This window comes from Pollachius pollachius (assembly GCF_949987615.1).
Source record: "Pollachius pollachius genome assembly, chromosome: 1".
In the NCBI taxonomy this organism is placed as follows: Eukaryota; Metazoa; Chordata; class Actinopteri; order Gadiformes; family Gadidae; genus Pollachius; species Pollachius pollachius.
Genome location: NC_136934.1, coordinates 52050964 through 52078816, shown reverse-complemented (window position 1 = coordinate 52078816; position 27853 = coordinate 52050964). Strand labels below are relative to the sequence as shown.

Sequence of the window (27853 nt, the reverse complement as noted above, 5' to 3'; positions counted from 1 at the left end):
ACCAGCAGCAGTGTGTGAAAACCTTGTAAAGACTTACAGAAAACGTTTGACCTCTGTCATTGCCAACAAAGGGCATGTAACAAAGTATTGAGATGACCTTTTGTTATTGACCAAATACTTATTTTCCACCATAATTTGCAAATAAATTCTTTAAAAATCAGACAATGTGATTTTCTAGATTTTTAGGTTTACCTATGATGAAATTACAGGCCTCTCTCATCTTTTTAAGTGGGAGAACTTGCACAATTGGTGGCTGACTAAATACTTTTTTGCCCCACTGTATATCTCAATATACCCCAACACTGTTCCTCATAAGCCCCCCCCTTCCTGCTCCCCCCCACCCCTCCCTCTCCTGCTTCCTCCCCAGTTCTGGGTTTCTGGACCGGTCCTTCCTGTGTTTGGTTCTGTAGCGTGTTCTAACCGTCACCCTAGGCCTATCAGAGCCCTGACCCAGGCCTTCAGCCCCGCCCAGCTCCTCCTCTTCCTCATCCAGGGTGTTGAGGTGAAGGGTGTTGAGGTGCTCCATGCTGGCCCTCAGCTGGGCCTCAGCCCCGCCCAGCTCCTCCTCTTCCTCATCCAGGGTGTTGAGGTGAAGGGTGTTGAGGTGCTCCATGCTGGCCCTCAGCTGGGCCTCAGCCCCGCCCAGCTCCTCCTCTTCCTCATCCAGGGTGTTGAGGTGAAGGCGCTCCATGCTGGCCCTCAGCTGGGCCTCAGGCCCCCCAGCTCTCCTGTTGGCCCCGGGGTCTGTCTGGGTCACTGCTCCCAGGAGCCTCCTGTACAGTCTCCTGAACTGGGGGCTGTGAAGTATCTCCTCTGGCCTCCTCTCCTGGAGCTGCTTCTGCCGCCGGTGCACCAGCCTGCCCTGGTACAACCCGGACCAACCCGTCTGGGATTAATGAAGCACTGCCTTATCTTAAAACTACATTCTCAACTTTTTCTGTCACAAATCTGTGTCTTTAACAATTACTCATTTTATCACTAAAATATCGTTAAAATATCCCAATCTCGGTACGTTACTTTTAATTATTTTTATGTATTACTGTCTCCACAGGAGCTTTTGAAATGGTGTAACTATGGTAACAGTAATGGCTATGCAATGGTGAAACTATGGAAACAGAACATGGGCTGCCTAGGTGATTGTGTACTGGCTAGGCAATGGTGTTACTATGGAAACAGTACTGACTAGGTGACGTGTGTTACTATGGTAACAGTACAAGATGGGTGATGGTGTTAATATGGAAACAGTACTAGCTAGGTGATGGTGTTACTATAGAAACAGTACTGTCTGGGTGATGGTGTTGCTATGGAAACAGTGCTGACTGGTTGATGGTGTTGCTATGGAAACAGTACTGTCTGGGTGTCTCACCAGGCGAAGTGGGGTTCAGGGAGGGGCTTGCAGAGCAGCAGGTTGAGCTGGGAGGCGTCATTCAGGCAGGCCTGCCATTGGTTGAAGCTGTGAGCCACGACACCAACAAGAGGCCGAAAGATCCTGTTGGAATACCCCTGCCAGCCTTCACACACACACACACACACACACACAAACACACACACACACACACACAAACGGGCACATTCTTCTTGGGCCATGACCATCAGCAGAGCTTTGAGGAGCGTCGGCTCAGGGCTGGCCCTCCTCAGCCAGTAGCAGGTCACAGCCACTGGGAGGCGCAGGTGAGCCGGAACTCCCTCCAGCGTCTCTTCCTCCACGCCCAGCGTCTCCAGACACACCCGCAGCCTCACAGCGCTGGAAGTGGGAACAAACCACACCAAGAACACCACTTTTAGATGGTTTAGCTCAGATCACTCCTTCTATAGGATCAACACATGCTGTTTATTAAATGCAGATGATTTATAAGACTTGCAGCATGCATACACCTACTACCCTCCCACTTTGAGAATTGAATTGGTCTCAATGTGGAAAACAGTCAACCAGGTTAAGATATGGCTCTTTAAAGGTCCCATGGCATGCTACTTCATGAATTATTTCATGTAGGTGTTAGGGGTCCCCTTATACAGTACTTGAAGACGTTCAAGAAATTCAGCCTTGGTGCAGAATTACAGCCACTACGAGCCAGTCCGACAATGCTTTCCATAAACGTGCCGATTTTTAGAGAGGGTCAAGGTGGAGGGTGGGGGTGTGACCCAACGGTACCATGCGCTCGTGTTTACAGTGGATGTACCGCAATGGCTCAGATCATAATATCATTCGGAGGCGCACACAGCTTTTGGCCGTGTTCTGTAAATATTCTAGAAGACTCCGGGTGCTCCGGCGGGAGTCCTTGAGCTCTAAATCTAAATAATATTGTATCTTACATAGATATCTGTGTAATATAATACATATTATCACGGCCAAAAGCTGTGTGCGCCTCCAGACGATATTATGAATCTCAAACAACTGCGTCGGGTTCTCCGGTGTCTCTGGTTCTTCCACATCAATCTGAAGTAGACTGAACCGCGACATGGAGGAGAAAGGGGATGTTGCCCACGATTGTTGACAGCGAATGTCTCCCGCCAGAGCCCCACTGCCCGCTGTCGAGGGGCCACCGCATCGGCGGCGGGTGGTGCCTCACGGCGGTGGTGCCTCACGGCGGTGGTGCCTCACGGCGGTGGTGCCTCGTGGCGGTGGTGCCTCACGGCGGTGGTGCCTCACGGCGGTGGTGCCTCACGGCGGTGGTGCCTCACGGCGGTGGTGCCTCACGGCGGCGGTGCTTCGGCAGCGGGCAGCGGGGCTCTGGCGGGAGACAATCGCGGGCAACAATCCCTTTCTCTTCCATGTCGTGGTCCATGTATCTCAGGGAATCAAAGCCAAAGTTCCTTTCCCTCCCAATTCCTTCTCAACCATGGCTGCGATAACCCCAACTACAGTCTCGTTATACCAGAGACGTCAGATAACCCGACATGTTATGTGCCATAATCCCAACAGCTGAACGGTTATCTGAATAACAAAGTGTACAACACTTGTGTTAAAGGGTGTGCATTCATTCACACACACGTGGCGCTCGCACGGTCGTAGCTCATTGTCTCATTGGTGGGCCAAATTCTCTGGGCGGGCTGAGAAGTGAAAGGGGAGGTAGCAAGCCCCTGTATGACGACATATGGGGAAATTCCAGATCGGTGCGTCTGAGCTTTGTCTTATCAAAGGCAGAGCAGGATACCTACTGCTCGTTTTACACCTAACACCATTTCTAGCTACTGGGGGACCATAGGCAGGCTACGTGAACTCATATCAATGTTAGAAAACCTCATGAAGTGAATTATGTCATTTTGATGCCGTGGGACCATTAATAAGGTTGTTAATGGTGAAGTGCCAAGAATCTCAGGGGGTGTTTCAACTGACTCTGGGATACACATCAACAGACGGAGGGCCGATTTTGGTGGAAAAAGTTGTCTCGAGAGATCAAACATATCAATTGAAAAACGTAATGCAATTAGATGGAAATCCACCCTGAAAAAATGTAACAGTCAATTAAACCTAACTATCATGAAGTATTCATTGAATTTGGATTGTTCTTTTAAAGTTGCTGCTGACATGTAAGCCTTCTTCTTACTAGGTGCTGCTGCTATAATCAATCTAATATCAATCTGTTATCCATCTTTGGTCGATCTCTTTATCTATTATCCACCTATCAGCCAGCTGAATAAGTCTGAAGGCCTACCTGGTTCAGAGAGTCCAGCCTCAGAGTCTTAGCAGCTCCGTGGATCAGCGGTTGCACCTTGACACTCGCAGGCTTCGTACCTCCCCCGTCCACCTCCTCCACCTCACCCCACCTCTGTCCCAGCAGCAGCCCGTACCACACCTTCCGGATGGGCCGTGAGGTGAGGTTGGAGCTCTGCAGCTCGCTGCGCTCCACCTGGGTTGGCAATATCTTCCTCTTGTGCACCAACAGGTCCAGAATGTCAGCCCCCAGCTCTCCTCTGGCCAGGGGCGTGCGGACCCAGTCGGGGACGCAGATTAACATCTCAGCAGGCAGCGAGGGAACGGTTCCCTCACTGAAGAACCCCCGCAGAGAGGAGCTGAGGAGGCGGTACTCCAGCGTGGACTTCTGCAGCTTTGTCTGTCGTGGTAGATCACTTTACAATTGACATCTTAGAAATACATTTGAGATGTTGAAATGTTTTTAGGCATGATATATCATTAAATAGTGAAAGACCTTCCCCATTCAATCGCACATTGTTGATAAGAGGCTTTATAAAATAGATTCATACGTCAACGTTTTCAGGTTAGGTCGGAGTTCCTCACGTGTTTGACAAGTTTTTTTAACAACGACGCCCGCCAGGAATGTCCCAACTTCGCAAAATGAAAGTGAAATGTCGAGTAGCATAGCTCAGGAGACGCCAAAACACCAAGATTTAAGGTGCACAGCGAGGCGACACCCTGATCTAGCAGCTCCCCTATTGCCCCCACCCCTGGAACTCCGCCCCTTCCTGCTCATTCCCACCCCTCCCTCTCCGGGTTTCTGGACCGGCCCTTCCTGTCTTTGTTTCTGTAGCGTGTATAATAATAATAACCATAAATTGGATTTATAGTGCGCTTTTGTCTCACCAAAAGTGCTTAAATCACACTCAATGTCCTTATGTAGTGCGTGGTCTGGAGCTGCCCCACAGATATGATTCTCAGTGTATAATGGACTCAGCTCAATGTATTTTCAAGGCAGCCTTGTGTAAACCTTGAAGTTAACACAAACCTGTCCCCTCGTATCAGCAACTCCTGAGGCAAAAAGGGATGCTGCCATTATCATCCCTGTTTGATCAGGCTTCCAACCCCCTTTTGGACCAATCTTCACCCCACGAAACAGAAGGACGATGTCCTGGAGAAAGGTGATGGCCTTGTGGTACTCCTCCATCTTGAGCCTGCGGAGGGCAGTTATCTGATGACATGAGGTCAAACCGATGATCAACCTGCTCCAGGAGCACGGCTGTAGTCAGGTAGGACAGAGGGAGGCGTTCTTGCTGCACCGTGTCTTTCAGCCCAGCACCTGTTGCCTTACTGAATACATTGAGAGCAGGACCAACCTTCATCTTATCAAAGTGACTTGAATCAAGGACCTCCACTGATAGATGGGGAGCTGTTTTTAATGCTATCCCTTCTTGAAAGGACAATAAGTCCTTCATAGGGAACACTGAAACCTGTCCCCTCTTTCTGTGCTCTCACTTTCCCTTCTCTCCGTCTCCTCATCCCTTCTATCATCAATCTTTACCGCTCATGTAAGTAGAAGACATGGCACTGTTCTATATCAAAATGATATTCTATAATTTTCAAAATAAGAAACATTTCCATAATTATTCAGAGTTCATACATGTTGTACCTGTGTCTCCTTTAACGCTCCAGCTGTGGTCTGGATATGGTCTCCATGGTTACAGGTCCAGGGGTACATGGTGGTGTAGAGGCCCTCCTGTGTTTGAGGACGATGCACAGGGATGGTGGGAATAGCAGCTGCTCTCAGCCTAGTCTTGGCCTCACTTCTTTTTTTTGTCATTGTAATCTTTTATTAGTCAGATTGCTCCTGCCGGTTTGAGCCAACCGTTTGGTTCTCCTCCCTGCGTTGGTGGGGAGGAGAACATCTGTACTCCTTTCTCTGAGCGATTGGAGCCTCCTCATGCAGCTCAGGAAACCGTGGTGGAGACTTTAGGACAACACGGAGGAAGAGCGGACAAGCTGCTGACAGGCTCTGAGTTTATTGATTCATATCATGAATTGCAGTAAATAAGTGCATAGTAAAACCAGTATGTATACATATATATACATATATATATATATATATACACACATATATACTGCATATATACATATATGTATATATATATATATATATATATGTATATATGCAGTATATAAGTGTAGATGTATATATATATATATATTTGTATACATATATATACATATATATGTATGTATGTATATGTACATGTTGAATTGAAAGATCAATCATCAGATTTTATTAATTAATAAGCAAATTCAAAGGAAGATCAATTTTAATCAGAAAATCGATAATTTGAACCAAGCCCACAACACAAGTTATGATTCACGCTTAGAAAAAGCCCACAACCATAATATTGTGATGCAACATCCTATTCCAATGTTCTCAACTCTCCTTTTTCTTCCTTCCTAGTTTCTTATTGAAGATACAATACCAAAATGACGAAAAGGTTTTATAACTCTGTTGCTGCTTAATATAATATATGACGGTAACGTGTTACCAAATCTGTTCCTCACAAGCCCCCCCCCCCCAACGCTTCCTCCTCCTGCCTTTAACCTCCACCCAATCCGAGCCCTGATCCAGGAATGCAGCCCCGCCCTGCTCCTCCTCCGCCTCCTCCTCCTCCTCCTCCTCCTCCTCTTCCTCCTCTTCCTCCTCCTCCTCATCCAGGGTGTTGAGGTGAAGGTGCTCCATGCTGGCCCTCAGCTGGGCCTCAGGCCCCCCAGCTCTCCTGTTGGCCCCGGGGTCTGACTGGGTCACTGCTCCCAGGAGCCTCCTGTACAGTCTCCTGAACTGGTCGTCCTGTACGATGTCCTCTGGTTCTCTCTCCTGGAGCTGCTTCTGCCGCCGGTGCACCAGCCTGCCCTGGTACAACCTGGACCAACCCGTCTGGGATTAATGAAGCACTTATCTTATCTTAAAACTTCGTTCGGTTGACCCAACCCTCAACTTTCTCCGTCACAAATGTTTATACGTTAACATTTCTCAGTATTTCGCTGTTAAAATCAGTCTTGTGATGTTGTCCTGTTATTTAAAGTTACTTCTGACTTTATATGATTGTCTCACTATGGAAACAGTAATGGCTAGTTATGGTTTTGCTATGCAAACAGTACTGACTAGGTGATGGTGTTGCTTTGGAGACAGTACTGTCTGGGTGTCTCACCAGGCGAAGTGGGGTTCAGGGAGAGGCCTGCAGAGCAGCAGGTTGAGCTGGGAGGCATCCTTCAGGCAGGCCTGCCATTGGTTGAAGCTGTGAGCCACGACACCATCCAGAGGCTTAGAGAGGTGATTGGTATACCCCTGCCAGCCTACACACACACACACACACACACACACACACACACACACAGCAGGGGTGTTTGTCATAGCCATAGCAGATAACTAATTATGAAAACAGTCAGGCAGTTCTTGATGATGACCCCTTGCTACAAACTAAATGCATTTTATTGCAGATTTAAATGTGAGCCCTCTAAATGACACATCCCCCTGAAATAAAGCTGTGTCCTCCTCCTCAGGGTATTTAAGTGCATTAGCACTTTGTCTTAGCTACTTATTTATTTATTGTATTTTCACACTGGTTACAACGCATGTGTCTATTTTTTATGTGATGTCTTTTCTGCATGTCCAGGCAGATTGGTTGTCTCCACTGTCCTGTTTGAGCCAAATCACCAGAGTGAATTCTAGACGATTTATGTCATTTGGCAATAATAAAGACTTGATGCACACGCGCACACACACACACACACACACACACACACACACACACACACACACACACACAGACAGACAGACAGACAGACAGACAGACAGACAGACAGACAGACAGACAGACAGACACACACACAGGGATGAGTGTTTGTTTGATTGTTTGTTTGTTTGAGTTTTTTGCTGAGCACCACATGTGCTACCTACCTGTTGTCCCTCCTGTCCGTCGTTCCAGTTCTCCTTGGACCATGACCATCAGCAGAGCTTTGAGGACCGTCGGCTCAGGGCTGGCCCTCCTCAGCCAGTAGCAGGTCACAGCCACTGGGAGGCGCAGGTGAGCCGGAACTCCCTCCAGCGTCTCTTCCTCCACGCCCAGCGTCTCCAGACACACCTGCAGCCTCACAGTCTCACGGCCTCCCTGGGAAGTGGGAACAAATCACATGTCCATTTAAAGGATAACCAAGAACTCTGAATTACGTTATAAAACTAAAATATTAATTTCACCAAGGTAGTGCTCAAAGAAGTTGACAATATCGGTTGGAGTAAGGAGTTAGACGGATTTGATTTGAATGACGTGTTGCTATGAAAAAAGAGACAGTTGTTGATAATATATGGTCGGGTTTATACATATCCCTAATTGATTACACAACATTAATCAGCTTGTAACCCTCCTGATATAACCTAGCTCTAGCATCGATTTATCCTAGCCATGTTCTTTGTTTGTAGATAGCCATGCTGACTGCTAGTGTCCATCTATTATATAACTATGCTCTGTCTATCATCCAGCTGAATGAGTCCGTAGGCCTACCTGGGGCAGAGAGTCCAGCCTCAGCGTCTGAGCGGCTCCTTGGACCAGCGGTTGCACCTTGACACTGACGGCCTCCAGACCGACCCGGTCCACCTCCTCCACCTCGCCCCCCCCCTGGCCCAGCAGCAGCCCGTACATCACCTGCCGGATGGGCCGTGAGGTGAGGTTAGAGCTCTGTAGGTCGCTGGGCTCCACCTGGATTCGCAGAAACTTCCTCCTTTGCACCAGTATGTCATAGTGCAGTATGTTGGCCCTCAGGTCTCCTCTGGCCAGGGACGCACGGACCCACTCAGGGACCCATCTCCACATCTCAGCAGGCAGCGGCGGATCAGTTCCCTCACTGAAAAACCTCTGCAGGGAGGAGCTGGGGAGTCGGTACTCTAGCATGGCGTTCTGCAACTCTGTCCACATTTCCATCCGCGCCTGTTGGCTAATGTTGGGTATGAGTGCTATCGCTGCTGTCAAGGTGTCTTCTGTCGTCTCATCTTTCCTGGCTCCCAGCCAACTCAGGAGGCCCACCAGGCAGGCTTCTCTGAACTTCATTGTAGGTCTTCCCGCTGGAACATTCCTGGCCCAATTAACATCTCTGAAGTTGTCATAGCTGTTCCCTGCCAAAGCGGCGAAGACGGGCAGCAGCTGGTGGTCGATGTTGAAATGGGTACAGAATTTGGGCGTGGTGTATCGCTTGCAGGAGATGTAACTCCTGGCCTCACTTGTTTTAACTGAGTCCCACTGGAAGTGATCCAGGGGTAGAACACCCTCTGGAAGGTCGTAGATGTAGAAGTCAGTGTCTTCGGACAGCACCGGGCAGGACCACTCTCTGGCCAGGGCAGCCAGCTGGCCGTCAGCCTCTCCGAAGCACCTGACCAGCGGCACCTTCATGTCACTTAGCGTCTGCTCAAACACTGTCGTGGTAAAGCGGGGATAGATGTCCATCTTCTTGCCCTTCAGAGCGGCAGAGGTCTTCTGGAGAACAACTTTTCGATGGCCCTTCCTGGGGTTGAGTTTGATGTTGATCACCACTTGTGCTTCGATTCGACAATTGTCCAGAGTCTTGAAAAAAGCCTGAATCAGGGCCTGGAAGGCCAGATACTCCCCCCCATGGTTCTGGTCCAGGTTGGCCATATCGTAGAGAAGGTGAGACAAGTTTTTGCCGTCCACCACAAGCTTGCTGTCCATGAATTTTAAGTCCTGGTAGGTCTCTCTGTTTCCCTCCAGCAGCGACCACAAGCCCTTCACCCCCATGGCGACTGACAGGTCAAGTTCTAACTTCACCTATCTATGGTGACTAGACTAACCCAGAGAGGATTCCAGCTCCTTTATACACCCTCACTGGGAGTGGCTCCTCAGTTCTCTATAAGTTTCGCTTCTGGACATTTCAAAGATATCACATCATCAACTCCATATCCTGGTCCCATGAAGCAATGCAGCAGAAAGCGTATAGCCTACTGTACTGATGTGTGTGAGTGTATAGTATCAATAGCCCTATACAGTGGGCCTATATTAGGGAATGAATCCCGTCGGTCAGACTTCTTCATGGTACGGCCGGACCCCTTCAGGGGCCCCTGGTTACTCCTAACCTCAGAGCCCGGGGGTATGACCCATCACAGGGAAACAGATGATGGATGGCCACAGGAAAAAGGACAGGAAGAGCAAGTGGTGTGGCAAGAGCAGGATAGTGGGCAGGATAGTGAGCAGGATAGTGAGCAGGATGTGTGATAGCCCCAAATGGTCATCAGACTGGGTTCAGGGTAGTTATTAGTAATTACTGTTTGCAACATCCTTTACAGTCAAATTCAGGGCATTTAGCAGACGCTTTGATCCAAAGCGACTTACAATAAGTATTTTTGTCAGAAGAAACAGACCATAGGTTGTTTCTTCATCATTCCTGTGATCTTCTTAGTTAATATCTTCAGTTTATCTAACTCAATGGCTAGTAATGTTTTTGCACCTTTCATAATTATTGTTGTTATAATATATATTATATGGTTCCATACTGCCTTCTTAACAAGCCATTACTCAATCAAATAATGGTAAGAGTGATTCCAATACAGAAGCAACCATTTTTAAAACATTTATTTATACAGTAATTATATTGTTCAAGTAAAAATTTTGATTGCAATGAATGTATTTACATTAAATAAATTTAATGAAAAACAAATAAAAACATAGAACTGTAGCTCTTTCAGTTCACCGTTGATTTAGCAAAACTGAGGTTCGGAGGAACGAGGTTGTTGCGTTCAGCTCTTGTCACACTGAGTAGGAATAACCATAATTGACCATCTCAAAACATAACTAATATCTTCATGGTCTGTTGGATGCTCATGGACGTAAGTCTATTGCCTAGTGTTCATTTATAACAACCAACACCACAAAAGGAACCAGGATCCTTCAATAGAGGAGGCTTCGGTTTCAGGACCGCAGTTATAGGACTGCAGAATCAGGACCGCAGTTCTAGGACCGCAATTCAACGAGGTTCCTCGTTTGTCGTGACAAGTCACTCAAGATGGATTCATGAAAACATGATGAAGCTCAACATCCAACAAAAGAAGAATGTTTGGAGGTTCGTGATGTGACTGAGGTTCAGCATTGTGGCGGGCAGGTCTGGTTTCTGATTAGCTGTTGGGCGTGTCTATCTGCACTCCTAGGAAACGGGCGTGGCCGGGATACAATGGCGAGGGGGAGGGGCTGCAGATAGTGGAATACACACACACACACACACACACACACACACACACACACACACACCTGCACTGGGAATGGCTCCTTAGTTCTCTACAGGTTTCACTTTCCTGACATCAACAGGATATGACATCCACTGTAATGTCCTGGTGTGCATAGTGTACTGAGGTTATAGTATCAGCATATAGGAGCCATATATTTGTATATGATTTGAGTCACGTCGGTCACACTGTTTTATGGATTAGGCTACGTCAGATTTCCGAAAAAGTATCAATAATGCGTCGTGTAGAACTGCCCCACAGATATGACTCTCAGTGCATAATGGAATTCAACTTGCGTTGGGACAGGAGTTTCAGACCTCTCACAGCTCAATGTATTTTCAAGGCAGCCTTGTGTAAACCTTGAAGTTAACACAAACCTGTCCCCTCGTATCAGCAACTCCTGAGGCAAAAAGGGATGCTGCCATTATAATCCCTGTTTGATCAGGCTTCCAACCCCCTTTTGGACCAATCTTCACCCCACGAAACAGAAGGACGACGTCCTGGAGAAAGGTGATGGCCTTGTGGTACTCCTCCATCTTGAGCCTGCGGAGGGCAGTTATCTGCTGGCATGAGGTCAAACCGATGATCAACCTGCTCCAGGAGCACGGCTGTAGTCAGGTAGGACAGAGGGTGGCGTTCTTGCTGCACCGTGTATTTCAGCCCAGCACCTGTTGCCTTACTGAATACATTGAGAGCAGGACCAACCTTCATCTTATCAAAGTGTCTTGGCTCAAGGACCTCCACTGATAGATGGGGAGCTGTTTTTAATGCTATCCCTTCTTGAAAGGACAATAAGTCCTTCATAGGGAACACTGAAACCTGTCCCCTCTTTCTGTGCTCTCACTTCCCCTTCTCTCCGTCTCCTCATCCCTTCTTTCATCAATCTTTACCGCTCATGTAAGTAGAAGACATGGCACTGTTCATTTTAAAATATCAAAATGATATTCTATAATTCTCAAAATAAGGAACATTTCCATAATTATTATTATTATTGAGTTTTTACTTATTATACTTGTGTCATCTTTAACGCTATAGCTGTGTTCAGGATATGGTCACCATGGTTACAGGTCCAGGGGGGCATGGTGGTGCAGGGGCCCTGTCACACCAAAATTGTACCGGGGGCGAAAATTGTACCGCCTACGTAATCCGTAATCCGTTTCAAAAAACATTTGCGCTCATGTTGCCAAAGACGAAATAGCATAATACAGATGACACTTATTTTTACTCTATATTTGTATTGTATTGAATTTAGCTAGTAAACAGTGTTTAAAGTATCATAGTCTAGCCGGCTTGTGTTAATACACTCAGTTTACTAGCTAAATGCGATTAGGGTTAACCCTAACCCTAACCCTAACAATTAAATACAATACACATATAAAGTGAGCAACGCTAATAAATGTCATTTGTAAAATAAGTGCTATCTTTTTAATGTTATTTCGTCTTGTGACGCTCAATGAATGAGCGCGAATGTTCATGAACCTTCCTATGTCATCGTTCGACGCGATCGTCTGTTGCCAGGCAACGTTCCACGCGATCGTAAGGCAGGTTGGGAATTTTCGAACGCAGATAACGTAGGCGGTACAATTTTCGGCCCCGGTACGATTTTGGTGTGACATCAGTGTTGGGCAAGTTACCTCAAAAGCGTAATGCATTATTTATTACTTGTTACTGTCATTTCAAAGTAATTAGTTACATTACAATATTACTGTCTTTGAATTGTAAGGCATTACACTACTTTCACATTACTTTTGCATTACTTTCACCAAAATAACAGGAAATATGGATTTGGTGTTCTCAATAGATCTTCTTGTGTTCAATGCAGCTCATTACACAGCAGGAGGTGATGTGGTTGGCATAATGACTGAGCTAGGGTGGTCCTGCATTGAGTTTAAATCCAACTCTAACGAATAAATGGTCCAGTTTTAAGTTTCATAGAAAATGTATTTATACATCCCCAGCAGGGCATGTTAAATAAGTGCATGCCCCGCCACTCGTAACACATGGGTTATTTCACATCGTCGAAACCAGAATTTGGAATTAATCAAATAAATAATACTGAAATGGATACTTTTTGGTTGAACACATTTGAACGAAATATTTACGATCCCCGAATGTTGACCTGAAGTTGGCGCCACTGATTGGAAGATTGTCGGAATGGCAGTAGGCCTAATAAAAGCTAACGTGTACCGTGTGGACTGAGTCTATAGCCCAGTTGCACTAATCTGCTAAGGCATTGATAATAGAAGCTTACCTTGTCGTTGCTTGCCTGGACAGGGATCTTGCTCACAATGTTTCTAAAAGAAGGTGACTCCACTGTTGAAAGTGGCAGCATATCTTCGACAACATACTCTGCCACGAGTCTCCTCACTTCTCGAGGTTCAAGCATCGCATAATGGGAGAATGTTAGTTTTTGCTGTTTAGCAGTTTTTTCTCCACTCTCATCCTCCGTTTCCTTTCTTTTTTTGGTTACTAGCTTGATGTTGGAGTGGCACCGCGCTAGATGTTTCGTTAGATTACTTGTGCTATTTCGTGAGGTCGAGAGATCTTTTGGTTTCACACACAAAGTGCACTTAACTATAAGGTTCTTCATATCCTTGTCTCTGACGAATTGAAAATAATGAGCGTATGCCCATCTTGCAAATGTAGAGTCCGACTCTGCTGCTGCTGCTGTCATCTTCTCCTCTAGCAGTAAGACGAAGTAAACATTTGCGCGGGTATTTTCTCCTCTGAGAATCTCGCGGCGTTGGCGAATTTGTATAAAAACAACACACCAGTTAATTTCGGGTTTAAAATGCATTGTAACGCGCGTTACTGAGATTTGTACCGAGTAAAATATTACTATTTTTTTTTTGTAATGCCTTACATTACCACGTTACAGCAAAAAGTAATACATTACAGTAATCACATTACTTTTGTAACGCGTTACTCCCAACACTGTGTGACATATATATATATATACATACATACAGTGGTAGGCATAACTTTAGGCACCCATGCTAAAGTTAACTAAAGAGAGGAATAAAAACATCGATCTAAAAAAAAAAATTAGATCTTAATGCCTTAATTAAACAAAGATGAAAAATCCAACCTTTAAGGACACCAATTTTCTTTGTGAATGAATAATGTATCGTAAATAAATAAATGTTCTCCCTTAAAATACAGGGTGCATTAGTATAGACACCCCTATTTTAAATTCCCATAAAGGCAGGAAGATTTTATTTTTTAAAAGCCTGTTATTTCATGGATCCAGGATACTATGCATCCTGATTAAGTTCCCTTAGCCTTTGGAATTAAAATAGCCCCACATCATCAAATACCCTTTGCTATACCTAGAGATTGGCATGGTTTTTTTTCAGTTAGCCGATTAGCTGGTCTGATTTGCATTGAGAAATCATTAGGCTAACTAACAGCTGTATCCAAATGAAAATACACTGTATGCTTAGAATAAGGTAATAATTAAACTTTTATATTTTAATAGCCTACTTGAAAGGTCTAATACAGTTCCCAAAAAGATTTGTCTAAAAAAATTTTTGTTTAAATTGGGTTATGCATAACAATAATACCTGTATTTTTATACAGATGCTTCACAAAAAGACTTTCGTTCAATTCTATATGACTTCTGCTATCTTAATAATAGTATTCGGAGCAGAGAGGACTTCGACACACATGGCAGCAGACAAAGTTCCTGCTGAGTTTCAGTGAATTCTACTTCCCCCTTCTTATATTAGCTCCACAGTGGTGAGGGTGATTATCTGCCCCCCCTTAACTTTATTAGTATTTAAAATGGCTTCACTTTAACACAGCAACCACCGATGATAAGAACATGACAGATCTTTTTGTAAGCCTACATGACCCATAGACTGTAAAGATATGAATGCATAAATACTGTCAGTTAACAGAAGAACAAGCTCATGAAAGACTGAGCGGCCATTCCATCAGGAAACTAAATTAAGAAGTATTTTTTTTAAACGTAGCCTAGTCATCAGGACCAGAATGGAGAAGAACCAGTCTTTACAAACCTCACCGTTATTCAGACAACCTTGAGTATATTCAGAATAAACAACATCATACAATAAAGAAAGAAAACTCAAATGCATAAAAACACTGAAATCATCAGAAATGTTACAAGCAGAAATAGAAACTGAAAAGAACAAGACTCAACCAAAAAGTCTGTGAGAGACAACAGACATGATGTCGTCAGTGGTCCCTTATCTCGTCATCACTGGAGGAGGAAGAGGAGTCGCTGCTTGAGTTTGGTTCAGCCAACGACCTCGCTGTAGATGATCTCATGTTCCGGTCCAGGGGCTGATCTGTCACCCAGAAGCAAACCTCAGATTCCCTTCATCATTTCCCTACTACGCTTTAAGTGCCACTGAACTAGTGAACCAGTGACACTGTTTTTGTTTTAAACATCTTAGTATGTCTACTTTGATCTCAACATAGTATTCTATGCCATTCTGTCAGTTACTCAAATAATAAATTATATGGAAAAACAGATTTAAAACCCTACGTTTTTGCGAGTCTACGCCAAACAGTTTGTTAAAAATCAACTCTACCCTGAACTCCAGTTCAGGTGCTCTTGATTATCAGGGTTAAGGTGTGTGTGTGTGTGTGTGTGTGTGTGTGTGTGTGTGTGTGTGTGTGTGTGTGTGTGTGTGTGTGTGTGTGTGCGTTTGGAGATGCTTTTGGGTCTACCAGCCTACCCAGTGGACTGTAGCAAACGTTGCTCATCTATCCAGCACACATCTAGGTGGACACGCCCACTTGTGATGTCATAAGGGGCAGATTTTCAAAACGGCATGTAACGGCTAATCACACTCACACCTGGTGGCATGTCATTTATCTTCCACTTTAAGATTAAATTGGACATTTTTCAAAGATTTCATTTCGGCGACCTATCATGATAAGTGGTAATTGCAATCTCTCCCGGTGAGCTCCACAGTGGGCTGCATTCCCTACGCCTAGTTGAACAGATTAGTAGTGCTCGAGTACCTTTTAGCGTAGACCAGCCCAGCCAGGAGGAGAAGGAACACAGCCAACAGCACCTTCACCACCACCGACACCGTCAGGCGCCAGTCAAACCTGCCTTTTTTTGTAAAACAACACATTTATTTCAGATACAAATAGAATAGTTTAGATCACTTTGTTAATAACAGTGAGATTACATTGCATTATATAATGTGTTGGATACAGTTCGATTAGATTAGATGACATCATTTCAGAAACAATTAATTTAGATTACCGACACGAACACATCGCACTCATCTCCGACATTGAAGCGATGTACCATCAAGCAAGAGTCCCTGATGAGGACACCGATCTTCTACAATTCCTCTGGTGGCCACAGGGAGATCTGAGCCAGCCTCCGAGCGAGTACAAGATGGTGGTCCACTTGTTTGGGGCCAAGTCGAGCCCAAGCTGCGCTAACTACGCTTTAAGACGGACTGCAGAGGATGGAAAAGACAGGTCATCACCTGAAGCAGTAACTACAGTCCTAGAGCACTTCTACGTCGATGACTGCCTGGTCTCAACGTCCGACGAGAAGAAAGCTATTACCTTAACCAAGGACCTCATTGCACTGTGTGAGAGTGGAGGATTCCGCTTGACCAAGTGGTCAAGTAACAGCCGCAAAGTGCTGTCATCACTTCCCGAACAAGAGAGAGCAAAGGAGATCAAAAATCTAGACCTGGACAGGGATGAACTACCCATGGAAAGGGCCCTTGGAGTGGACTGGTGCATAGAATCAGATTCTTTCAAGTTCCGTATTCACGTGAAAAGCATGCCCATCACCAGACGAGGTATCCTCTCTGTCGTAAGCTCAGTATACGACCCCCTTGGATTCCTGTCTCCGTTCATTCTTCTCGCAAAGACCATCGTCCAGAGTCTCTGTCGAATGAAACTTTCCTGGGATGAAGAGATTCCAGAAGATGTGGCAAACAGATGGTTCGCCTGGCTGTCTGATCTGAGCCAGTTCGCTAGCTTTTCTGTCAGGAGGTGCATCAAGCCAGAGAGATTTGGTCCAGTAACGTCAGCACAACTGCATCATTTCTCAGACGCTAGCGAGAAGGGCTACGGTGTCGTCACTTACCTCCGCATCGCGAACAGCCACGGTCAAGTTCATTGCTCGTTTCTTCTAGGAAAAGCCAGAGTGACGCCGCTTAAACCAGTCACAGTCCCACGCCTCGAGCTCACTGCGGCTACCATTGTGGTGAAAATGGATAAGATCATGAAGCGAGAGCTTCGGATGGACCTCAAAGAGTCTGTGCTATGGACAGATAGCACCATCGTCCTTCGATACATACAACGACGGCGCTCGTTTTAAAACATTTGTTGCGAACAGAGTGTCGACAATCAGAGAGAACACAAGGCCAGCACAATGGAAGCATGTCAACACGACTTCCAACCCAGCTGATCACGCATCAAGAGGATTGAATGCAGAGCAATTCATAAAGTGTCAGAACTGGATTGAAGGTCCTGACTTCCTAGCCAAGAGTGAGTCTCACTGGCCTGTCCTATCAGAGTTCTCAAGAGAGATAAGTGAAGACGATGCTGATGTGAAGCGTACGACCAGTGTGAACATCATCAAGACTGTCGACTCAAGCACAGACCCTCTCTTCAAGCTGACTCATCACTACTCCGACTGGCACAGTCTGAAGAAGGCGGTCGCCTGGATGTTGAGGCTGAAGGAGCTGCTTCGAAGTCTGTGCGTAACAAGGAAGACGTTTGAGTCGCAAGCCCAGTCTTCAGAAAGTCAAGTTGTGAAAATCAAGGCAGTTGAGAACCACATGCAGAAATGGAGATCCATCCTGAAAGGAACCCGTTTGACTGTCAAGGACATCAGAAGAGCAGAAACTGTGATCATTCAGTTCAGCCAAAGTCACACCTTCCGTGAGGAGCTTCGCGCTCTGCAGAAAGGTGAAAAGATCAAGAGAAGTAGTTCTATCATGAAACTGGATCCCTTCCTCCAAGATGGGGTTCTCCGGGTTGGTGGAAGATTGCACCGGGCAGCCTTGCCAGAACACACAAAGCATCCAGCTATCCTGGCCAAGGATCACCAAATCACTACCCTAATCAACAGGAACGCTCATGAGGAAATCGGACATGGAGGGAGAAACCATACCCTTGCTCAGCTGAGACAAAGGGTCTGGATATGTAAAGGAAATGCAGCGGTGAGAAGTGTGCTTTCAAAGTGTGTGAAATGCCGGAAGTGTCAAGCTGCTGTGAGTGAACAGAAGATGGCGAATCTACAACCTGATCGTCTACTGCCTGACCAACCACCGTTCACTAACGTCGGTGTAGACTATTTCGGCCCCTTTGAAGCAAAGCGAGGACGCGTGCAAGTCAAGCGTTATGGAGTCTTGTTTACTTGCCTTACAGTCAGAGCAGTCCACATAGAAATCTCGCACTCTCTTGACACGGACTCGTGTATAAACGCAGTGAGGCGTTTCATAGCCAGAAGAGGTCAAGTGGAGGTTATGAGATCCGATAATGGAACGAACCTGGTAGCTACAGAACATGAGATCCGCCGGCGATGAAAGAATGGAACCAGTCCCAGATCTCTGAGGCTCTACTGCAAAGAGGAGTCACTTGGATCTTCAACCCGCCTGCCGGGTCGCATCACGGTGGTATCTGGGAGCGACAGATAAGAACAGTCCGGAAGATACTTACCAACCTTCTGAAGCTCCAGTCACTGGATGATGAATGTCTGCAAACTGTGATGTGTGAAGTAGAAGCAGTGATCAACAGCAGACCCCTTACCAAGTCATCTGATGATGTGGACGACCTCGAGCCACTGACGCCGAATCATCTTCTCCTGCTCAATGGAAAACCAGCACTCCCTCCAGGTGTGTTTCAGAAGGAGGATCTATATTCAAAACGAAGATGGAGGCAGGTGCATTATATCTCTGACATCTTCTGGAAGCGCTGGTCCAGAGAATACTTGCCCCTACTGCAAGAAAGGCAGAAGTGGCTGGAGAAGAGGAGAAATGTGAAAGAGGGAGACATCGTACTAATCGTGGACGAGAGGGCTCCAAGAGGGTCCTGGTTAATGGGAAAAGTGGAGAAGACAATCCCCGATGCCAAAGGGTTTGTCCGTCGGTTCCTTGTCAAAACAAAGACCAGCACCTTAGAGAGACCCATAGATAAGTTGTGTCTCCTGCTCGAGATGGAGGAATCTCATGGACAATAAAGGACATTATTATTTAGAACTTTATTATTTTCCATAGTTGCCCATCTTGTGGGCCTCACCTAGATTGGTCGAGGTTGTTTATGTTGTTTTAGACCTATGAAAGAGGACAGAAGGAATTAGAATATGCAAAATTATTCTTTAGTTTTAGATAGGTAATTGTCATCCCCATGATGAGCAATTAGGGGCCGGAAATGTTAGTGCCATTTTGCCATATTGTAATTTAGACTTAGATATTATTAGGATTTAGATATTATATATTTAGATTAATATTTAGTGATTGTTTATTATATTGATTAACTAATTGTTTTGCATAGTTTTGCTTTTTAGTTTAATAACTGTTTAGTGTACTTGTTTTCATTGCTTATACTTATTAGAGATGCATAGGACATTGGTTGCTATAGAGGGCGCTGTTATGCCGTAGCATTGAGGGAGAGTAAAACTGTTTTGTATCTGTTGATGGCATTCAGTAAAGACGGAGCGAACGCCCGTCGTTTCAACAGTAAACACGCGTAGATCTCGTTCTTTCTGTCAAAGAGTGGTTAATCGACTGAATATGTTTAGAGCAATTTGCAAATGCACCAGAAGGCAGTTTTAGCCACTACATGCACCAGAAGCCAAAATGAGACATTACAAAAGCTTGTTGCCAAATAAACACTGTCATGCGCCTACCCAATGAATTCAACCGGGTTAAATTCACTGCGGGTCTCCTGAATCTGTGCAAGCAGCACTAAACAGCAATATCGACGTGATGCGCTATGCATAGAGAATACAATTTGCAACATTTTGCAACAAATTATTCTAAATCTGCCCATAAATGTACACGTTAGAATTGTGCGGTTTTCACTGGCTACAATATTGCATCTGTCAGTTGTCAAATTTGATGAACAAAATGTTAAGCTAATAATTGTTCATAGTCAATTTATATAGTCCATTTATTTAAGCTCTCAAAAGCATAACCATATGCTTTCCCCACATCGGCGGGAAAACACGGCACACGCAAAGTACATCCATGGAATCAGCCGTTCAAAGCCAGTCTGCATGGATCGTATGACAACTGAACGCGCAACTGAATGCGGACAAGGAATACACCGCAGGGGGGAACATGAGAGCCCCAGCTCGCCGCATACTAGTAGCCTGGGTGCTTAAAGCGTGGAACAAGCTGGATATGGAGCGGGTGAAAAACTCCTTAAATGTGTGTGTGTGTGTGTGTGTGTGTGTGTGTGTGTGTGTGTGTGTGTGTCACTCTGTTCGAGCCGGCACGAGAGTTCAATGTTGTCATTAGCTGTTACGTCTTTCTGACCAATGGCAGTTCAAGGCCGACCTGGGCTGTACCACTTCAGGAGGGGGCGCTCAGTTACTCCCCTCTAGACAAAATTGAATTGGTTGCGACGTTGACAGATTGTATGTGTTACGTGTGTAGAGTGAGTGAGAGGTTGTGGTTGCACAGCTCAGGCTACCGGACGGCGTGCGTGCGTGCGTGCGTGCATGTGTGTGTGTGTGCATGCGTGCGTGCGTGCGTGCTAGCATGCGTGCAGGCGTTATTCGACGTAGGTTACCAATATTCATACTGCTTTAAATAATACATTTGATAGTATTTCTCATCTTTGCTGAGCAAGAGTTTTGTTCGAAAGTTCAGTGATTGAAACAAATAAAAGCCCGGGCTATTGAAGTTTTACGGTACCACTGTCATGCACCTGCCCGATGTCAAGTGGACCGGGTTGAATTCACTGCGGGTCTCTCTTCTTATATCCATCTTACAAAATATATTTTATTACTGTCCTTCTCAACACGCTTTGATTTCACTAAAAGACTAGCAGCACGAAACAGTAATATCGACGAGATGCGCTATGCATAGAGAGGAAAGAATACCGACGTTGAATTTGCAACATTTTGCAACAAATTATTCTAAATTCGCCATATATGGACACGTCAGAATTTTGCTGTTTTCACTGGCTACAATGTTGGATCTGTGGCTGCTGGTAATACAACCACAAAGAAGTATGCTCTACGGGGCTATTTTCCTCATTATTATTATTATCTTTTTTTTTTTGACGGCACAGCGATCCGGGGCTTTTCCCAAAAGATCCGGGGCTATAGCCTCGAACGCCCAGGTCTAACGCAGGATCTAGGTGAGACAGGGACTTGAATCTTGGGTCCAGTGCAGTCGATCTATGTAGATAGTCCTGTAGATCGGGGGGATCAGTGTATCTGCGGTTCAGGTCTGCTTTAATAGCAGCTTTGACATCCCGGCTGATGGTGCTGTCTCCCTCACATGGGTCCATGGATTGTATAATCTTTGTTTTTAGGGGTAGGACCATGGATACAGATGGAGCAGATTCAGTGCTTAATAGGGTTGTAACCATTTTGAGTGGTTTGAGCACCTGGAGGACCTCCTCTGCCACTTTCACATCATCATCAGACAAGGTGACAATGTCTCTGATATTTTTTTTCAGAGCCTTGTCAGTCAGTGCAGAGTATATAGCTGCCTGCTGCTCAAGATAGCGCTCCAACATGTCATACGTGGAGTTCCACCTTGTTGGGACATCCTGTATCAGCTTGTGAGTAGGCAGCTGTAGCATTTCCTGCTTTGTTTTAAGCACATGAGCTGCTGTTGTGCTGCGGTGGAAAAATGAAACCACCTTTCTGATCCCAAGCAGTCTGTCCATCTTGTGTGATGCTATTCCCCTTTGGGATGCTAAATTAATCACGTGGGCAAAGCACCCTATCTGTGGCCCCAGTCCAGCTTCCTTCACTGCACTTACTTGGTTTTTGGCATTATCTGTGGTGACTGGGATGTTGTTTTTTGGCCTCTCTATTTTCCACTCTGCTACTGCTTCTGTCAGTACCTGCGCCAGATTTGTGCCGGTGTGGCTCTCGTAGAGTGGGCGTGTCTGCAGCACTGGGCTCTTTATCTCCCACTCCGGTGTTATGTAGTGCGCAGTCACCGTCACGTAACTTTCAGTGGCTCTAGAGGTCCACCCGTCTGTAGTGAGGGCAACGGAGGATGCCTTAGATAATTCATCCACAATAATCTTTTTTTGTTCCTCATAAAGTTCGGGAACGATCTTGGTTGTAAAGTGGGTGCGCGAGGGTATTTCGTACCGTGGCTCAAGCACCTTAATCATGTTTTTAAAGCCTTTATTCTCCACAACGGAGTATGGCCTCATGTCTGCCGCTATAAACACCCCAAGCGATTTGGTGATGGCTTTTGCCCGGTCAGAGCTCGCAGAAAAGCACTGCTTAAATGCATCGGGGAGAAGCAGTTGCAGTGAATTTTTTCTTTTTCCTCCAGTTACTCCCGACACATCGGGATGATGTCTCCTCACGTGGCTGGCCATGCTCGAGGTGTTGCCGTGGTCGTATGGCATTCTGGTGCCACAATGCCGACACACCGTGGCCATTTTGTCCACCACCCTTATTCCGTTTTCATTATAGTGCACAGGGAAGCCAAAGTGCTCCCATACAGCTGATTTAAATAATGCAGGCCTCTCCAACTCCTCCGCTCCGCCGCTCGCCATGCTGCCACGCTAAATGTTCAGTAAGCATGCGCCGATCACGTCTTCTTCTTGGGGTTTTACGGCGGTTGGCAATTGGCATCCACATGTTGGTGCAAAATATCCAAACACTCACTCATTCACACTTTCTTGTTACTCTATATCCTATCATATAAACCTGTTTCTCTCAAAAAGTCAAACAATGCTTTTATATATTTCCTCTTCCTTAAACTTAAACATTTTCCAAAGTATACACCTGCATTCCCAATGCGCCGATCACGTGAACGCGCAACTATTATTTGTCAGCTGACCCGCGGATCACGTGCGTCACACCGGAAATGTAAACAAGCTTGTAATAAAGTACCCAAGGCTACACCGGCAGCACGAGTGTCTCCGTCTATTAAACCTGCACAGTATATCATAGATCCTGTTACACACAGAGGGGCTCACCTTCATCTTCCAACACGACCAGACTCCAAGGCGCAGAGGTTTTCTGCCCACTGGAGTCCAGAGAGCAGGTGTAATTCCCTGAGTCGTCATTGGTCAGATTGCTGAGGTGGAGGGCGGGGCCTGTCTCTGAAAGGGCTTGGCCATTTCTGTACCAGTGGACGTCCAATCGGTGGAAGGAGCAGGCTGAGGTACAGGTGAGTGTGACCTGACCGCCCTCTTTCACCGCATTGTCAGTGACGGAGCTTCTGACCTTCACATCCTCTCCATCTGTTGAAGACACAGTGAGACGGACGTTTTTTACAACTGGACAGAATGAAAGCAAACCCTTCAGTTGAAGTGGTCATCACTGATCATTGCCTATTTACCACTGTCAGTTTGTGGATACAAGAAATCATAAAATGTATTTGATCCAAAGCGTCTTCCAGGACATCCAGAAACATCTCATGAGGCCCAGGTGGGTGAGGACATCTTGCTCAAGTTTGACTACAGGAAGCTACTAATCCCTCCCCAATGGGAACCAAGTCTAGTCTCTTCCTATAGTCTGACTATAATGGGACAGTAGTAGAAGTAACACCGACCCTAGTAACAATACTAGATGTAAACCTAACTAGTGAAGGTACTAGAAGTAACACTTACTAGTGATGTTGACGATGACTCCTTTCGGTCCGGTGTACCCATCGCCGTTGGTCTCGAAGTGGAAGCGGTACATTGCAGTGTCCCGTTTCACCGTCTTGATGATCTTTAAGGTGCAGTTCCTGACGAGGTCCCCCAGGTACCGGAACTTTCTGTCGGCCCGGACGATCTTGCTGTCGTACACGTTGGCCGCGAGGCGCTGGCAGAACTGAAGATTGGGGCACCAGACCACCCGCCCCACCCGGAGCCCCGCGGGGTGGGTGAAGCTGCAGGGGATGGTGGCGGTGGAGCCCTCCACCACGCAGAAGGAGTCAGGGTACTCCACGTGCCAGCCAGGGTCCGCCCCCAGCGGCCCTGGAGGAAGCAGACAGTCGGGGTCACAACAGGGAGCCCCGTTCTAAGGGAGGGTCTCACATGAGGTCATGCTCTCTCCAAGGTGAGCTTTTCACCGTCACGGTGAGAATGAGAGCGACAGGTTGATGGTGAAGACGCTCTGAGAAGGTCAGGGTGTGACGTTGATATTGTAATGTGTTTGGTTTTATATCATAGTATATTATATATTGTGTCTAATTTCACACTTTATACAGTTTTCTTCTTTTGTTATGAAAGCTTTTTGGATGAGGCCCATTAAGAAGACAATGCATTATCATCACTGCTATTTTATTATAACATATGGAACAATAAACTGATCAAAGTGTCCTTCTTTGTCTGTGTTTAGTGGTAGAGCTGGGGTCCCATTAGACTCTAGAAAGAGCTCTAGGTTGAGCCAATAGGCCAGCTGGATCCAGTTTGTGTATCGACACGTTCCCGGTAGTAAACAGAAGAAGCATTACAGCTTACCAGCTAGCAGCAGGAGCACAGAGAGTGTCCATGGATTCATCTTCATCTGCTCCGTAGCTGCTTCTCAGTGTCTGGTTATAGCCATCACTAGGACAGGGGGAGCTGATTGGCTGATTGTGAAAGGCTACAGCAAAATGTAGCTTCCTCCTTTTAGATATTCTCTGCAATAGCCACTAACCTCAGGTCACATCGCTTTAAAGTCCATATATATCTGCACTTCTCCTTCTCTTGTTTACATGACATACAATCAACAATGGAGTTACTCTAAAAAATGACCAAATGGGACAAAATGAGCTGAGAGAGGTGAAGGGGAGTGAGAGGGAGGGAGAGAGGTGAAGGAGTGAAAGGGAGGGAGAGAGGTGAGGAGAGTGAGAGGGAGGGAGGGAGGGATAGAGGTGAAGGAGTGAAAGGGAGGGAGAGAGGTGAAGGAGTGAAAGGGAGGGAGGGAGGTGAAGGAGTGAAAGGGAGGGAGAGAGGAGAGTGAGAGGGAGGGAGAGAGGTGAAGGAGTGAAAGGGAGGGAGAGAGGTGAGGAGAGTGAGAGGGAGGGAGAGAGGTGAAGGAGTGAAAGGGAGGGAGAGAGGTGAGGAGAGTGAGAGGGAGGCAGAGAGGTGAAGGGGAGTGAGAGAGGTGAAGGGGAGTGAGAGAGGTGAAGAGAGGTACAGAAATAGAAGACAGAGAGAGTTAATATTAATAGACCATAAGAGGGTGGACATTGTGCTGAAACCAGTCTTAAGGAAACAGTTCAGACGCAAAGACTGAGAGCAGGAGGTGGACCACAAGTGTTTGTGTGTGTTCTGTCGTGTTCTTGAAGAAAGTAGTTCAATCCAGGTCGCTTTTAACTCACTTTATTTGTTAAAGTTTTTCGGTATGGTAACTTTGACGCAAAAGGAGGGAATTGTATTTAACATGCGTGGAGATTGATACCGCAGAGCTATCTTACAGCCCCGGGGGGCTTTCCCCGGGGCTCTCAAGGGGTCTGCCATATGTCTCTGACCTCATCTGACTCCCGCTCCCCGTTTGTATCAAGTAGGCGTGGCCTATGTGGAGTAGGCGTGGCCTATGTGACGTATTGGCTCCGGCTTCCTCACCTGTCTAAAGGTGCTGCCATCTGTGGCTGGAGTAGTTATTGCAGCTTATATGTTGGTCCTGCTCCCCTTGTGGCTATGTGGGGGCAGCTTATGTGCTTAAAATACGTAACAGTTCATAAATATGTATGTCTGTAATGTGTATTGTGTGTGTATTATGTGTGTGTGTGAATGTGTGCCTGATCGATGTCTGTCTATTCGTTTGTGTTGATCACACTAATAGTGTGTGTTCTTGGCACTGGGTATCGCAGGTTGACCAGAGACCGTACCAGTACAGAGAGGCCATACCAGTGCAGAGAGACCAGTACCATTAGCTCTTCATCATGAAGTCGGAGGACAAGATCCAGGTGTTCCATTTCCTGGGGTGATTGGCTGATTGTGAAAGGCTACAGTAATAGTCTTCACATGTTACTTCCTCTTTCAGATATTCTCTGCAATAACCACTAACCTCAGTTCACATCGCTTTAAAGTCGATATATATCTGCACTTCTCTCATTTACATGACATACAAAAAACAAATGGGACAAAATTAGCTGTAGGAATAATTTTTCTTAGTGGTTAAATATCAAAGACCCTAGATGTCACAACTCAACAAAGTGTGTGCGTTCGACAGATGAGCCATAAACAATGTGTGTGCGTTCGACAGATGAGACAGACAATGTGTGTGTGTTCAACAGATGAGCTATGAGCCACAAAGTGTCAAAGTCAGTGGTTGTTCTCAGAAAGTCGTCAGGGTTTTGAAGTGAGGGAGGGATGTTGGTTAAGGGTGAAGTCATCTTACAGCGTTCAAGTACATAAACACATTGGGTATTGATGGTGGAGTATTTAAACACTGCCCTTTCTGTTCACTTTGTCAGATCGTCTCGGTATGTACTGTTTGCTACCTGACTGCCACGTGAGTGAGACTAGCGTGAAGCTTTTTAAAGAGAAGTTATGGTTTACTGTTCTTCCCGGTTCTGATCCCTGCCTGTTTTGGACAAAGTCTTCTGCCTATCGGTTTTGGATCTCTTGCCCGTACCTGTCCGTCTGTATTTGTCTGCCTGCCTGCCTGTTTACGAACCCTGCCTGTACCTGGAATCTGATTTGCCTGCTGGACTGTTTGGGAATAAAACCTTTTAATCTGCAATTGATTCCCGTTCTGAGTCGTGACACAAAGACTGAGAGCAGGAGGTGGACCACAAGTGTTTGTGTGTGTTCGTAAATATGTGTGTACTGTGTGTGTATTGTGTGTGCGCCTGATCGATGTCTGTCTATTCGTTTGTGTTAATCACACTGATAGTGTGTGTTCTTGGCAGTGGGTATCCCAGGTTGACCAGAGACCGTACCATTACAGAGAGGCCATACCAGTGCAGAGAGACCAGTACCATTAGCTCTTTATCATGAAGTCGGAGGACAAGATCCAGGTGTTCCATTTCCTGGGGTGATTGGCTGATTGTGAAAGGCTACAGTAATAGTCTTCACATGTTACTTCCTCTTTCAGATATTCTCTGCAATAACCACTAACCTCAGTTCACATCGCTTTAAAGTCGATATATATCTGCACTTCTCTCATTTACATGACATACAAAAAACAAATGGGACAAAATTAGCTGTAAGAATAATTTTTCTTAGTGGTTAAATATCAAAGACCCTAGATGTCACAACTCAACAAAGTGTGTGCGTTCGACAGATGAGCCATAAACAATGTGTGTGCGTTCGACAGATGAGACAGACAATGTGTGTGTGTTCAACAGATGAGCTATGAGCCACAAAGTGTCAAAGTCAGTGGTTGTTCTCAGAAAGTCGTCAGGGTTTTGAAGTGAGGGAGGGATGTTGGTTAAGGGTGAAGTCATCTTACAGCGTTCAAGTACATAAACAGTTCACCCAATAATTACTGAATTTCCACACCCACCAGACGGTGACATTTTGTCATTCCTGTCACTATCATGCATTTTACAATTTAATCATATACTTTTTATTTTTACAGCATTTCACCACAGCTTTCATTGTTGATTATCTTGTTCGGACACTTTAAAAAAAAACAACAATGCGTTTTCCTCTTTGCTCCCATGATTTATGTTGCATCTAAACCTTTATAAGACAGTTTGTGAAACCTTTCTACCAGGGGCGATTCTAGGTTCTGACTTTTGGGTGTGCTCAGCCCCAAGGAAGCCACAGGGGTATTTGAAGTATATAAAGGATTTTGGATTTTGAATATCGTAGATGTGATTTCCCGAGATCCTAAATTG

The 27853-nt window shown here is 45.8% G+C and overlaps 2 protein-coding genes across 2 annotated transcripts; both read right to left on the bottom strand.

The window, feature by feature from the left end:
* Positions 1–286: 286 nt before the first annotated feature.
* LOC307092125 (single-strand DNA endonuclease ASTE1-like) lies at positions 287–4844 on the bottom strand (the record flags this gene model as incomplete). The annotated part of the gene is made up of 5 exons (XM_079759024.1): positions 287–478; positions 647–872; positions 1367–1744; positions 3769–4055; positions 4785–4844. 5 exons carry the CDS (start codon positions 4842–4844, stop codon positions 287–289), a joined length of 1143 nt encoding a protein of 380 aa, XP_079615150.1.
* A 1350-nt stretch (positions 4845–6194) lies between these two features.
* On the bottom strand, positions 6195–9456 carry LOC307092115 (single-strand DNA endonuclease ASTE1-like; the record flags this gene model as incomplete). The annotated part of the gene is made up of 4 exons (XM_079759013.1): positions 6195–6573; positions 6862–7006; positions 7611–7821; positions 8212–9456. The coding sequence occupies 4 exons, from the start codon at positions 9454–9456 to the stop codon at positions 6195–6197; spliced, it is 1980 nt and encodes a 659-aa protein (XP_079615139.1).
* Between the last annotated feature and the right edge of the window lie 18397 nt (positions 9457–27853).